This window comes from Hyperolius riggenbachi, chromosome 9 (assembly GCF_040937935.1).
Source record: "Hyperolius riggenbachi isolate aHypRig1 chromosome 9, aHypRig1.pri, whole genome shotgun sequence".
Classification (NCBI taxonomy): domain Eukaryota; kingdom Metazoa; phylum Chordata; class Amphibia; order Anura; family Hyperoliidae; genus Hyperolius; species Hyperolius riggenbachi.
Window position 1 is genome coordinate 276,611,222 of NC_090654.1, and position 15,459 is coordinate 276,626,680.

At 44.5% G+C, this 15,459-nt stretch overlaps 1 protein-coding gene across 4 annotated transcripts in view; it reads left to right on the top strand.

Moving 5' to 3' along the window:
* The window catches only part of CDC42BPB (CDC42 binding protein kinase beta), a 183,471-nt gene extending 170,707 nt beyond the window's left edge, over positions 1-12,764 (top strand). For all 4 annotated transcript variants that reach the window (XM_068254625.1, XM_068254626.1, XM_068254627.1 and 1 more), the window contains one exon: positions 3,057-12,764. In XM_068254625.1, the coding sequence (XP_068110726.1) occupies positions 3,057-3,188 (132 nt within the window). In that variant the 3' untranslated portion in view covers positions 3,189-12,764. The remainder of the gene's footprint in view (positions 1-3,056) is intronic.
* The last annotated feature ends 2,695 nt before the right edge of the window (positions 12,765-15,459 follow it).

The following is a 15,459-nucleotide window of genomic DNA, read 5'->3' on the forward strand; positions in this document are numbered from 1 at the left end:
TACATCAACATCATCCGTAATGTCGAGTTGATGCAAATCTTATGTTGACCCCAGGCAAAGCTCCCCAAGGTAAGCACAGAGGTGTGATCATGATGGATCCACGTACCTCTGTGTATTGGCCGTTCCTCTCCTCATTGGTCCATGCACTCACAGCGAGTGGAGGAAGGGTGGAGCCTGACGGTGCTGCGTCGGTGGCTGCTCTAAAGCTGGCCATACACTGGCCCGATTTGCGCCCAGTTCGACAGCAGATTCGATCACTGGGATCGAATCTGCTGCCAATCGTTCGCGCTAAACGCACCCGCCGATCCGATTTCCTCCCGAAATTGGATCGGTCCGTCGATCGCGCCGTGCGGGAAATTACCGTCGATCGCCCACGGGTAGGGAGCACGTCGTTAGCGGCGGCCGATCCGATCAAGTATACATTACCTGACGCTGGCTCCCGGGCATCTTCTCCGTGCTGCACCGCTCTGTTCCTGCTTCCATCCCAGCGTACATCAACTTCCTGTGTCACTCCAGTGACCAGGAAGTTCAGATACAGGGCGCTGTATTTGAACTTCCTGGTCACGGAGTGACACAGTTTATGCTGGGTTGCGTGCAGTGCAGAGAAGAGGACCCGGAGCCAGCTTCAGGTAATGTATACGGGGGGGGGGGACAGGCGGCAGGAGCAGCTCAACAGATTGTGATCGGTTTCAGCCTGAAAGCTACGATCAGATAGGGATCTGTCAGTTGGTCGATCTAATGGCAAATCGACTAGTGTATGGCTACCTTAACAGTCTTAACAGCAGACCATACTCCCCCTATACTACAGAAGATGCAGATATAAGGGCCCTGTACCACGAGCAGTTGATAGGCAGTGAAAAGACTGTTGAACTCGCACAACTCCTTGCTGCTGCCTGGCAACTGCTCACTGAGGGCACCGTTTAGCCGCCTGTGGAAAAGGGCCTTGAGTATTGCAGATTGTTTAGCACTTTTCAAACTACTTTAAATGAAGTTGAAGTTCATCAATTTAAAAAAAAATAAAACTTCTTATCTATGCAAAAGAGCTTGTTGACAGCTTGTCAATTCAGTCTGGTTTCCTGAAAAGTAAATAGAAGCTAAAATGTTAATATCTTGTCAGGGAGAGGGAGATATGCTTTTAGGCCTGGTGCACACCAAAAAACGCTAGCATATCCGCAAAATGCTAGCAGATTTTGAAACGCTTTTTGTTATTTTTCTGTAGCGTTTCAGCTAGCATTTTGCGGTTTTGTGAAGCGTTTTTGGTGTAGTAGATTTCAGATATTGTTACAGTAAAGCTGTTACTGAACAGCTTCTGTAACAAAAACGCCTGCAAAACCGCTCTGAACTGGCGTTTTTCAGAGCGGTTTGCGTTTTTCCTATATTTAACATTGAGGCAGAAACGCATTCACAATCCAAAAAATGCCTCACCCCGGGAGTATGCGTTTCTGCAAAACGCCCCCCGCTCTGGTGTGCACCAGCCCATTGAGATACATTGACCAAGCGTATCCGCAGCCGCAAGCGGCTGCAGAAACGCTGAAAAAGCCGCTCGGTGTGCACCAGCCCTTACTGCAGAGAAGTTCAAAAGGTCATTACTTCAGTATCTTTATCTGATACATAAGTCTGATCTTAAAAAAGTTATGGGCAGATTTGACCAAAAGACAAATTTATCTCTAATCAAATCTGATTAGAGATAAATTTGTCTTCGTCGAATCTGCTCATATACTGCAGTCCCATTCCCGTCCGATTTCAGAATGAAATTATCAGGGAATCGGCTGAGCCCGCCGCGGCCACTGCCCCCAAAATGTATAAATGTATGTAGTGTGTGCATTTATACATTACCTGTCCTGTAGCAGCTTCCGCACGGTGTCCGTCTATCTCGCCGGGTAACAGCCGCATACACACTAGCAGCGGGTATGTGGAACCCGGCGAGATTGGCGGAAACCGCATGGAGGCTGACATCGGACAGTTAATGTATAAATGCACAAACTACAAACATTTATACATTGCAGTGGGGGTTTCGTCCTCTTGTCGCTCGTTTGCAAATCGTCCGCCGTACCGCCACGCAGCCGACCAACCAACTTCGACCCGACATCTTGCAGCATACACGATCGACCGTGCGGCCAATTTCCGTCGGGCATGCACTTGGCAACACCAATTTTCATCCAATTCGATTATAATAATCGAATTGGATGATTGGTCGGCTGATGTTTGGCCACCTTAAAGCCTCATCTACACGTGTAGAGGAGGCGGCGATCCGGCGGCTCGATTAGCCGCTGGATCGCCTCTTCCGCGTCCCCGCTCGCGCCGGAATCAATACCCGCTCGATTACCGCTCGTCGCCGCGCCGCTTATCTTCTGCTCGATTCCCTGCCATTGTCCCCTCGCGGGGAGCGAGCAGGGAATCGGCGGCGGGGAGATCCGTCCTGTCGGATCTTATCAATCGAGCCGCATCAGCGGCTCGATTGATAAGGCACATCGCGTCCGTATCTACGCGTGTAGATGCGGCTTAAAGGGACACTTAAGTCAAACAAAAAAAATGAGTTTTACTCACCTGGGGCTTCCAATAGCCCCCTGCAGCTGTCCGGTGCCCTCGCCGTCTCCCTCCGATCCTCCTGGCCCCGCCGGCAGCCACTTCCTGTTTCGGTGACAGGAGCTGACAGGCTGGGGACGCGAGTGATTCTTCGCGTTCCCAGACACATTAGCACCATCTATGCTGCTATAGCATATATCATATACAATATAGCAGCATAGAGGGTGCTAATGTGTCTGGGAACGCGAAGAATCACTTGCGTCCCCAACCTGTCAGCTCCTGTCACCGAAACAGGAAGTGGCTGCCGGCGGGGCCAGGAGGATCGGAGGGAGACGGCGAGGGTACCGGACAGCTACAGGGGGCTATTGGAAGCCCTAGGTGAGTAAAACTCATTTTTTTTTTTGTTTGACTTAAGTGTCCCTTTAAGACTTTTTTTTTTTTTTTATACGATTGTATAAAATACTTTATCTGTGTGTGTGTGTGTGCCTGTTCCTGTCCTCTCTAACAGCCTCCTCTGTTTTCTCCCTTAGCCGGATTCCGACTCCACAAAGCATTCCACTCCATCTAACAGCTCCAACCCCAGCGGCCCCCCCAGCCCCAACTCCCCACATAGGAACCAGCTGACACTAGACGGCTTGGACCAATCGGCCTGTGACGCGTAGCGGGCGCTCTGACGTGAGCCAGTACACCGTTCCCACACGATAGTGCCAAGACGTGTTGCACAAAGTCTGACACCCCCATTATTGTAGATATCTTAAACATTTAAAAGAAAAAAAGGGTTTAATATATGTGATTAAGCTTTTATATGCAAAATTAGTTCACTGTTTCTAATAGCCGTTCCGCATCTTTCGTGTCACACTACAAAGACTTGTAATAGGATTTTGTTTTTGTTTTTTTCTGTTTTTATTTTTACACTTTTTTGCAGTCTTTAGCAAACTCGTAGCTTCCCACCTGCTGTGGAATTGCATCTCTCTCTACCAGGACATGCTGAGACTTGTAGTTCTGCAGCAGGGGCAGAGGTTGTCAAAGATTTCCCTTTTTATTTTGTATGATGCTGCTAGTTTCGGGGAGAAGATAAACAGGAAACAAACAAGCTGCTACCAGAATGACTGACCGGTATCAGTGGGGAGATCTTTCAGTAGGAAAAACTATTTGAAACTCTAGGTAGGAATTTTTCATTTGTATAGGAATGTATAGCTGGACTAGCTACAAACAGTGTTACAGAGATGGATTATATCACAGATTTGTGTTCCAGAAGGCTGGCTTTGCTTGCTTAAAGCCATCTCCACGCAAAATTGATCATTCGGTTTTAGCTGGGCAATGTCAGGTAACTTTGTATGCATTTTATCCGTTGTTACATACCCCAAGTAGCTTTCCCTTTAACTAATAAAACCCCAGTAAAGTTGCAGTGATAGCTGACTATTACAGTAGTGGTTTGAACAGCTTGTCTTAGCCACACCTTCTCGCTGCTCATGCTGTTATTTCCCTCCTCCAGCTCAGTCATGTCACTGCTTAGCTAACTTAAAGTGAACCTCCAGACTAAAAATCTACTCAGCAGCACTGAGTTACTTTAGCAGCAGTGTTTCTTTAACAGTTTCACAACATCAGAACTTTGTTTTTCTTACCCAAGCCTCATTTGTAGCTGCACAGAAGCTAAGCTCCGCCCCATCAAAGAAAACTGCCTGGGCATTTTTCCCCTGGTTCTGCCCTTTTGTTTTTTTAAATTTTGAATTTGAGATTAGAAGCCTAGCGTGTGCAGCTGGGAGGGGTAATCAGGACACAGGACAGCTGGAACTGTGTCTCATGCTCCGTCACCTCCTTTCAACCAAAAAGGTGGCTGCCCTATGAAAAAGATGGCTGCCCCCATGAAATCACAAACCTTTCCCTGTTCTTTAAAAACAGGGTGGGTAAGAGATTATATTACCTATGTATTTCAATTAACATAACTAATGTAACTTAATGACAGCATGTTTGTTTAGGCTGAAGTTCCCCTTTAAGTTGCATGTACATGAGATAGGTTGGAGTATGATCCACCAGGTGACATCACAGGCACAGCCAGGAGGCACTGGTGGGCGGAACTGCTCAAATGATTACTGCAATAGTCAGATTTCACTGCAGCTTTTTTAGGACTCTAGCCGAGAGTGGGAAGGCTTATTGTGGTGAAATCACTGGGTGGAAGAAGGCGCCCCATAAAATAACCATGGATGTAATAAATATAAGATGGCTTAGCTCTAAGAAGAAGGGGCAACGCAAATATAAGAAAGATATTTTAATAATCAGACACAAAAATGATAACTCGTTTCGCAAAGCACAGTCCACTTCCTCAGATCAAATAAAGTAATGTTTGGGTAGCCAAGGGGCAGAGCTTGGAGTGCCTAAAGCTGCCTGCTTCTATGAAAGTAGACACACTGCAGACATATCGGATTCTGCAGGGCTACTTAAAGGCTATTTCTGTACCTGCGCCACTGTTTTATGATGCAAACATACAAGTTTGGGAATGCGCAATTGCTGATAAATGATTGGGAGAAGTTTTACCCTGAGGCTGCCCTTGCTCTGGGTGCATTATATAGTCAGGCACCAGCTATGCCTAGATTGCTTCTGCAGAATCTGGCCACCTCCGCACAGAAAAAAGATCACTTATGTGTATAGCAGCACAGTCAAGTCAGTGAAGGTGAAGAGCAAAAAAGCTGCCACCAAGTCTATAAAAGACACACAGATATTGACTGTGCAGGACTTCAGTAAAACTATCCTGCAGCTGAATAGCAGTTACACTTTGTTCTTCACTTGGTATGTGATTTTATTTAAAGTGGATCTGAACTCTTGCACAGGACAGAAGGAAAACATATAGAACTGCACCCTGTATGTATTTAGAGAGTTTAGCCTGTCGGATTCCCCCTAATCTGTGACTAATCACCACTGTAATTTGATCTCTCAGCTGTGTCAGTTCAGGAATGTCCTAATGTGCTACTTTGTAAACACGGGATGATAACTGCTTTCCAGCTGCTATGCAAAACCGAAATGTCAATCTTGAGTGGAGCTGGCTTTAAAAAAAAAAAAATGTATGTATAGGAATAAGAGTCTGATCTGGCTTTTTTTGGAAGGCTGTAAAAGTATCCTTGTATCAGTATTTTCAAAGATGAATGCTATTGGCTTTAATTGCAATGAGATCATGTCATGGAACGCATCTCGTCCCTTAGTGGGCGGATCCACGTCTGGAACGGTCGAGGAGATCAAGTAAAACAGTTTGTAAATAATAATCATTAGCAGTTATTCCGTTAGACTTGCGCAGGCCTTCAAAGTGAGCCAGGACGTAAATACTGAGCATAACGTACATCACGTGAGACTACCTGCAGTGAAAGCAGCACGGCAACACGACTTTTAGTCCAGGAGAAGTATTAATGCTCTTGTCAGGAGGAAGCTTCTTAGTGTCAGGTGCAAGTCCCTCCCCTTTAAAACTGACCAGTGGGAATCTCTAGAGCCTGGCTCGCTTGATTCTCAGTACCACATTCCATCTCTGGAGCCTCTGATATTCGTATACATTTGTACGCGTCTCCTGATTATGCCGTTATTTATTATAGGCTCAGCTAATTTTGTCCAAGTTGACTTTAAAGTGTCCGATGTTTCTAACAGAAAAAGGATCACGTTTTACTTGCTGTGCTTTTTCTAAAGTGGATAAATAGATATAATATTCTGCAGGTAAAGTGGGATATCTCCCATTTAGGATCAGTGGAGCCCTTGCAAACCTAAAGAAACAGAATTAACAAAGCTGATCGGTTGTCTTGCTTTAGCACCCACAGACCTAAAACTTTGGCCAAGGCAGATCTTTATTTGAACAAAAGATCGCTCTCAGACACGCACCTGTATCTTTTATTAGAGAATCTCTGTGTGGTGCATTGTGAATTGCTAGAATGGGACTCAGAACATGCAATTGTGATGCTAAATTCAACATTTTTTCCGTCCCGCTCATTAATTACTGACATTATGGGGTGAAAAGGGGAGGACCATATTTGGGGGGGAGGGACCAGACGTCACGCTGGTGACCCGCAGTTACCCCAAACAAGTCTTCACAGAGCTAAAATCCCCAGAGTGGCTCCACTAGTCTCTAAGAAAAGTGTTAAAGAGGCCCTGTAGCGTCGCATAGTAGGACGCAATCAATTATTTAGGATACCCACTTTTATAGTAAATTTCCTGGATTCAGCAACAAACACTTCCTATATCTATTAATTGCTGCATATTGGTATGAAGCCCCACCCTCCCAGTGATGTTTAGCCTAGGCTGATTAGCTATGCGGAATTCTCCTCCCAGAGCATTCTGGGAGGCCAGGTATATGTTGTACTGTTTGGAACTCTCAAAAACAAACATTCCGCAGAGTTGCACCCGACAGGACTAAAGATGTCACCTCCCTTGATACGTTTCGAAAATATAAATCAGGGAGAGGAAAGGTTTTGCGATGGGCAAACACTGACTAAATTAATGTAAAAAAAAAAAAAAAAGCAATTTTATTTTCACTACAGTTCCGCATTAAATGTATCCCCAGCTATGCTGTGGGAGTGCCTAATACACTAAGGAGTGACGTCCGAGCGCAATGTTATTTTCACTCCCTTCGCCCGCAGAAATTCGCCCTGTCATTCGCTCGGTCCCTCCATAGCAACAGAACGCATCACCGCCCCCCATATTGTTGCCCGATCCCTGGCAGACAACAGTTATCGCGTGTCTACTTAGCTTTAGTGACCAGTCTGAGCGCGGTGAAAGGCGCGGCTGTCACGGTCGCCTCTTCTACTGTAATCGGTGCATGGGCTGCAGCACTGGGCAGCATTTTACTTCCACCACTTCTGCTGACTCAGTGTGGCCATTTTATTGAAGTCTGAAGTTGTTGCCACACTGGCGCTCTGTTCACACAGTAGACACTTCTTCAGTCTGTGCATTGATTGCAGTGGGAGAGGTGACTATTACAGCCCTCTCCATTCCCTGGATTCAGTCCTGACGCTAGGTTAAGCATCTTGCTGTATTGGGAATCTTTGCGTTCTCTGCATTTATAATCTGACCCCGCTGCTGACGTGCCAGAACCGCAAAACGTCTGCGGGAGTATTCGTTCGTTTAAAAGCCCTTCCTATTGTGCTAATGAGGTTTTCCAGAGTTCAGTCCTGCGATGGACAGAGGAGGACTTAGGAAGTTAGTTGCCCATGGCCACTGCACTTAAAACTTTGTGATCATTAAAAGTTGTCACTTATTTATTTTTCATTTTACATATTTTTGCTAAAAAAAATTCTTGTGGGAAGCGGACCTGCAGAGTGCCCCACCCACAGAGGCCAGTGGCCGGGTCCGCTGCTTTTTGGAACAGATCCATGCAACTCTAAAAGTGGCCATACGCAAAGCAGACAAATCGATTGATTTTTAAATTTTTTGTTTAAAAAAGTCAATTTGTATTAGAAATTGATTTTTTTTTCCTCTTGAGGAAAAAAATAAGATTTTTGCAACATCACCCCCAACCCCCCTCATATGCATTCGGAAAATCAGACAGAAACATTTTTAAAATTATTTTATTTTTTGTAGAAAGCACGGGCTACGTTATGCCTGCCCCCAACGCCATGTGAAGTGGTTGGCGGACTGGCAGTGCATTGGCCCTGATTCACAGAACCCAGGTCACAAAGCTGATTGGTCAGACAACTTAAGGCAGGGTATTTAATGAAGTTTTAAACCCTATTTTCTGGATAATAAATCTAGTAGCCAATTGTGTGCAGAGGAAAATATAAAAAAATCAAAAACTCAACATTGGGACTTTTCTGTACAATCAATTATATTTGCAGGCGGAGGAGGGACTGTAGAACTTTTTGTCCAATCAGATTAAAGAGACGCTGGAGGTGAGTGGATTGCCAGGGGCAGTTCTAGGGCTGCAGACCATTTTTAGGCCGCCGTTGCTTAATTTTAAGTTTTTAATATAATATTTTTCTTCCTGTGTGGCCAATGATTCCAGTAATCTGGCATCATCTTCAGAGCAATGTAACCAGTGTTTAGGGAAGAGTTTGAAACTATTATTCAAGTAAATTTCAACAGATCTGGCCAAGCAGTTCCATTGGCTGCTGGTTTATTTACCAGTAGATTTTTTTTTTCATTTAATTTTTTATATTATTCTCACTTTCTTATTTGAGTTCCTCAGTGTGAAATTCCAGATTAGTCGCTCATGGTTAAGGCAACTCACAAGCCGCGTTTGGGCCCGTTTTTATGTGTGCGCGAAAAATGCATTAAAACTCATTGCCATGAACGTCAATGGACCTGTTTCCATGACTTGTGAATTTTGGCATCTGAATGAACTTGTTGCGATACAGAAACGAAAACCCACACGCAACATGCTGCAGTTTTTCACGTTCCGTATGCAAATTGTATTCAGTGATTGTCCATTTTCAAAACGCACATAAACTTATACGAAACACGAATTCTGCAATTGCACAAGTGGAAATGGGCCCAAAGTCGCTGCTCTACTTTCTGTAGGCAAGACAGTAGACATCTTGGCTTAATACTTCCCTTCCTGTGCATGAGTATTACGTCGCGGGCACTGCTTGCCCCCATTTCAACAAGACTACCTTAATTTATTTTATTTCCCCATGCCCACAGTAATCGGGCTTGCTTCACACATAAATATGTACATTTCCGGTCCAGTCCTGTCAGTCTGTTTTCTATCCGTTTTACCTAACAGGAGAGTAACCAAGCAGCTCGGGGTGACCAAAACCACTAGGAAAAGTATAGAGGACTAAAAGCGACTGAAAAGCCCTCCTACTAAAACTTTATGTGGTTTGCCTTCTTAAAACAGAAGTAATTTGTGATAATTCAGCTATAAGTGAACATCTGTGGTTACCCACAATGCACCGCTACTGAAAATGCAAATGATCTCTTTATACCCCTGAGGCCAGGCTTGCATCCAGAACTGCTGGTGTATAGCGAGCCTATAGCTTATACATGCTACAGAGCCACAGCAACCCCACATGCAGACAGCCTGTTTCGGACTGTTGGTCCTCCTCAGTGCATGACAGAGATCGATATGGCTCCAAATCCTGACCGGATTGGAACTGTACACCTTTTATGTGTGAACACAACCCTACAAAACTGACAGGACTGGTCTGGAAATGTACACCTTGTATGTGTGAATCAAGCCATAGAGAACTCGTACAAAACTGATGCCAACTATCTCACTGACAGGACTGGACACCGTATATGTGAAAATCCAGACTTGCCGAACGCTTCTCTTGTCTTTGCTGCAATCAGATCACTGACCATTTTTTACGTCACACTTGTAACTTTTACCTGGTGGCGCAGCCTCCCCATCACTACATATTTTATCAGTTAAGCTGCAGGAGGGATGATGTGCGTCATAGGCCAGCAACCAATCAGATTTTCCCCACCTGGTCTGTGTTGTCTGCAGAGGAATCTGATTGGCTGCTGTGTTACAGCGAACTTCCTGTGAAAAGAACAGAAAATATACAAGTGTGGGTTTTTTTCCTTTTAACTTTATCGTTCACTACATTTTTGTAGCACTACATGCATTTCTGTATAGAATTCACTAAAGAATGTAACAATAGATAGTCAAAAAGTTTTCCAAACATACTGATTAGCTTAACCAGGCAGGAGGAGGACGTTGGGGGGCTGTCTGTTCTCTGAATAATTCATGCACCTGCTACTGTTCTCAAATTCCGGCCTAATAAGCATATGAATTGCATTTTTATTGAAGATTTGGCACTAGTATGGTTTAGGAGACCCAGCAGGAAACCTCTTAGGGAAATGCCACTAAATTGATTGGGTGGACAGCACCCTCTCATATGTCTAGGTTTCAGATAGGCTGTAGTAATGCCACGCCCACACTATTGGCCATTTAGAATGCTTCAAGTTGTAGCTGTTGCTGTGATTGGAGAGCTGTTCCCTATAACCTAAACTATAGGCCTAAACCATACTATCTCCGGAAATGTGAAGGGGGTGCTAGGAGGTATTTGCTTACATACTAAAATGTAATCCCCCATCTGCTTAGATCAGCTCCATTAATTAGCCTGAAGAAGTCCTTACTTCAGACCTCCGTTCTGGCAGTTCCTCCTATGCTGTCATACCAGATTCCACCAGCAGGTGGTGCTGCCAGTAGACTGCAGCAGGGCACTCCTCTGGCTCCCATACACACTAGAAGACCAAAATGGCCTTTAACGTTAAACCAAAGTAGCCTGATTAGTTGTTCACTGCCAGGAAAACGTTTAGGAATCTAGTACGCGTTTTGGCATTTTGTTTCCTCAAGGGCAAGGAAGGTTGAATTTGTGTATAATGAGCTACGTGCTGCTTTTATCATTTTTACTATTTGTTTTTCTTTAATCACATAAAAATGATGTCCCGCCCCTCCCCCTTTTCCAGCAGTGTTTGAAGCTGGATGTACCGGTGAGCGGTAGCTTAAGTCCACGCTTGTATGAGGAATACGTGAATATTAGCCGTCTGGTCATGTCAGAATAGGAATCACAGCACATGTATATTTTGCTTCAGTCCATGCCACACTCATCAACTGTGCTTTGTATACTACATCTCCATGCTTCCATGTATATGTTTTATAATCCACCAGCCATGTCGATAGGCCAGAATCACCCAAAATGCACAGCGAGTTTGGCGGAGCACCAGTGAGGTGGGTCTTTACATTGCTGGATTTTATGTGGCTACAGGAATGCATTGGTGAGTAATCATGGTCATGTCTGGGATGAGCTATGGAGAAGCATGTGATCAGTTTGGTCAGGTGACAGATATGTAAGTCTCTGATTTGCTAGTCGTGATCATGTGCTGAAGCAGGATGTGATCACAGCAAATCAGAGCTTTGCAAACCTTATCAGCTGATCAGACAAATCACATGCTTCTCCAGGAGTTCTAGACAAGACCATCACTAGTGGTGAGATTTCCCTGCAGCAGTTTGTCTCTACAGAGCTTAAAGTAGATCAACTGTGGTGGCTGCCATTTTGATCGTTTTGGGGGGAGGGGGCACCTGGAAAAAATACTTTGTTTTCTTACTGTTGATTCTCTGGTTATAGTGATTTAAATTACGCACCTGGTGCAAGTGTACGGATCAGGAGATGTGTTCTCAAAAGTCATTATAGCCCGGTGATCGCATTCCAGCCTGGAAACTTTTCGGATCAAGTTGATTTAGTATTTTTTTTTAATTTAGGTTTAGAAATTTCTGAACCAACTATTCAAGATGGCAGCCTCATAAGTTCCTAATGACAGATTTACTTTAAATTGTACCTGAAGTCTAGAACGAACTTTATAGCTGATCTCTCACAGATATAATTCTAAGCATGCCTTTATTTGCACGCCTGTAGTTCTGAATTTCCCCTTTCGCTGGGGACAGAACTGCCTGACTGTTTGACCCTGCTATGCCCCTCCAGTATAAACCAAATTCTAACAAGGGGAGGAGCAGAGTTGCAATTGACCGATTCATCTTGCTGGTAGCTCCAACATTTTGTATAGCTAATCTGTGCTGATTTTCGGAGTTGATGCAAATTTTGTTGCGACTTGCAATCATCTTGAAACTGGACCAATCCGACGCAATCACTGATGAATTGCATTGGGCCAGTTCCAACTTGCATACAATTTGTAACACTTAGCTCAGCTTGGCAGAATTGTCATCTCGCGCTTTTGATGGGTAGTTTTGGGTGGAGTTGGCGTTTTGTATTTTAAGCCTGTAATTAATTTTATGACATTCTCTCTCTCTCTCGTGACTGTCACATCCATGTCGTCACTCACACTAGCGTGCCTTTTGTGCCAATCTCCTGACAGTTGGATTGTCATTAATTTAAATCTCTTGTTTTTATTGGGCTTAATGATGTAAAAGCGAATTAGTAACTTGTATTTTTTTTTCTCTGAGACACTGTATAGTACTTGCACTTATTTTTAGTTTTTACAGAAAAGTGATCCAGTCTCCGAAGACTCCTGTTGTGCGATCGTTGGCCCCGTGCTTTGGACTGAGTGCGAAAGGCTCTTTTTTTGAGGGGCCCCAAACTACTGTTTTGGGGGTGGGGAAAGGGTCTGAATTTTTTGTTTTATTTTTTATTTTATTTTTTCCCCTCTTTTGTTTTTATGTAAGTCGTCTTTGTAATTATAAATTGTAAGATTTTTTTTTTTTTTTTTTAAACTTATGTGACCTGTTAATAAATCGGCATTTGGGCAGTTCTGAAATTCATATTGGTCTGTCTCAACCTATTAAAACCTTTTACTTGGAGGTATAAGTGTCCTTTTCAATGCAGTTATTTATTTTCTATTTACTGTGTTGTGTCGATAAAGTGTTTGTATAACTTAAAGGTCAGCTGCAACGAGAGGTATGTGGAGGCTGCCATATTTATTTCCTTTTAAGTAATACCAGTTGCCTGGCAGCCCTGCTGGTCTATTTGGCTGCAGTAGTGTGTGAATCACACCAGAAGCAAGCATTCAGCTAATCTTGTCAGATCTGACAATGTCAGAAACACCTGATCTGCTGCATGCTTGTTCAGGGGCTATGGCTAAAAGTACTAGACGCAGAGGATCAGCAGGCTAGCCAGGCAACTGGTATTGCTTAAAAGGAAATAAATATGGCAGCCTCCATATTCCTCTTGTTACAGTTGTCCTCTAAAGGATACCCGAGGTGACATGATGAGATAGACATGTGTATGTACAGTGCCAAGCACACTAATAACTATGCTGTGTTCCTTTTTTTCCTTTCTCTGCCTGAAAGAGTTAAACATCAGGTATGTAAGTGGCAGTTTCTGACTGAGTCAGGTCTGACCTCACTGATAAGAAATTACAACTATAAAACATTTTTCTAGCAGAAAATGGCTTCTTAGAGCAGGAAGGAGATAAAAAGGGTCAATAGTTCATAGATTTTAGCTCTGGCATACTTCAATGAATGTGTCATTGAGCAAAAACAATAAACCAGTAAAAACTTTTAAAAGTAGATTCTAACCACTTCACCCCCCCAGTGCTAAATTTCTCCGTCCCTCTGCGCACCGCTTCACCCCCAGGGATGGAGAAAGGCGCACTTGTTTATTTACTTGCTGGGAGTGGGCGGGGAACTCTCGCGCACACTCCAGCCAGCCCGCACAGCAGGTGACTAATTGGATGTTAGGAACGAGCGTTCCTAAATCCAATTAGCCTCGCCGATTGCGAGTAGAATGAAGACTGCTTTAAACAAAAGCCGTCTTCATTCAAAACAATGTAACGTAAACAAATGTGCAGCGCTCGATCGCGCGCCCCCGCGACCCGCGCGCGCACACACACCCCGGCTCTGCAGTACAATGATTGGTTATGGAGACTCTCCAGTCCCCAATAACCAATCATAGTACATAAATACTACAATGGAGGCAGCGCTGAAAGGTAAAAATAGCGCTGGTGTTTCAGGGGTAAAACCCCTCAGTTGTGAAATGGTTAAGTATAAAGTAAAACTGGAACATCTTGTCATTTTTAGAATGATAGATACAATTGTTTTTCATTAGTTTTTGTTTTTCTTTACCTTGGGTGTCCTTTAAGCCTGATACACATGTTTAGCATTTATCGGCAAGCCAATTTTACAATTTCTGTGCAGTATGAGGGCCGGCAGATTTTGAATACTATGAACAGATGGTGTAGGTAAGCAATCGTACTTCATGAAAGTGGTACAATTGGCCAATGGAAGTTGGATGTGTGTACCAGGCTTTAGACTGAAGAGGGCTTAAAACGAAGCCCTGATTAATACCAACGCACGACAATAACAAGTGCTGGAAATTTAGGTGTGCAGTACACGCCAGTCAGTAGTTTGGGCCCCATCAGAAGACTGAGCCCAAATTACAATATAAACAGCGGCTGCTGGCTGCTGAATTACATCTTACTCCAGAGTCCCCGACGGCCTGGAATGGGATAGTAATCAATGCCACCGGGACTTTTGAAAGAGCAGAGGGAGCCATTTTTGTGGCTTTACCCTGCACCCAAATCTCCCAGCACCGTAGTTACACGAGGAATACAGCTGTATACTTACATTATTGATTTTTACCAACGTGTTAAGATTATGGATGGGCTAGAGGATGCGGTGCATGTTGTGTGCCATCATGTGACTCCTGTGGTTCCTCCCTCAAACTCATTAAGATAACAATACTACCCCCCCCCCCCCCCCCCCCCATGCCAGCAACTTGTGCTCGTAATTTCAATTACAAGCTTTACGGCTATTTGTAGCCCATCCCTAGTTAAAGGAGTACTGTACCGGGCAAAGGGAGGAAGAGAGTTCAACTTACCCGGGGCTTCTAATGGTCCCCCGCAGACATCCTGTGCCCGCGCAGCCACTCCCCAATGCTCCGGAACCGCCTCTGGTTTACTTCCGAAATGTGTGGCCTTCTCCTCGCTCCCACTGACATCACCGGAGCGGCATGTTCCTGTGCAGTACGCTCCCGGGGACGTCAGTGGGAATGAAGAGAAGGCTGCACAGTGGTTTTGCAACTTTAACGTCGCAAATTCCGTAAGTAACCGGCGGCGGGGACTGGAGCATCGGCGAGTGGCTGCGCAGGCCCAGGATGTCAGCGGGGGACCATTTAAAAGCCCCAGGTAAGTTCAACTTCCCCTTTGCCCCTTACAGTATCCCTTTGAGATAAAGACATGGTTGTTTCAGATGTGTGATATTGATGCCAGATGATACACCAGACTGCCAGGTAACTGGTACTGCTCAAAGTATATTCGAGGTGAGATAAAAGAAATAAGATGCTACCTAAAAACATTGAAGTCACTACATCCTGCAGATGCTCCCCACATCTCCTCTGGCCCCCACCTTTGCCACATGTGTACCCCTAGAACATATCTTACAAGAGCATGTTGGATGTTACATGGTAGCACTCATGCACAAGCACGGCCATAGTGCCCCTGCGCAAGTATGACCACACCTGCGTAGTTTGCAAAAGACACACAACGCAATCACAGCTGACATGC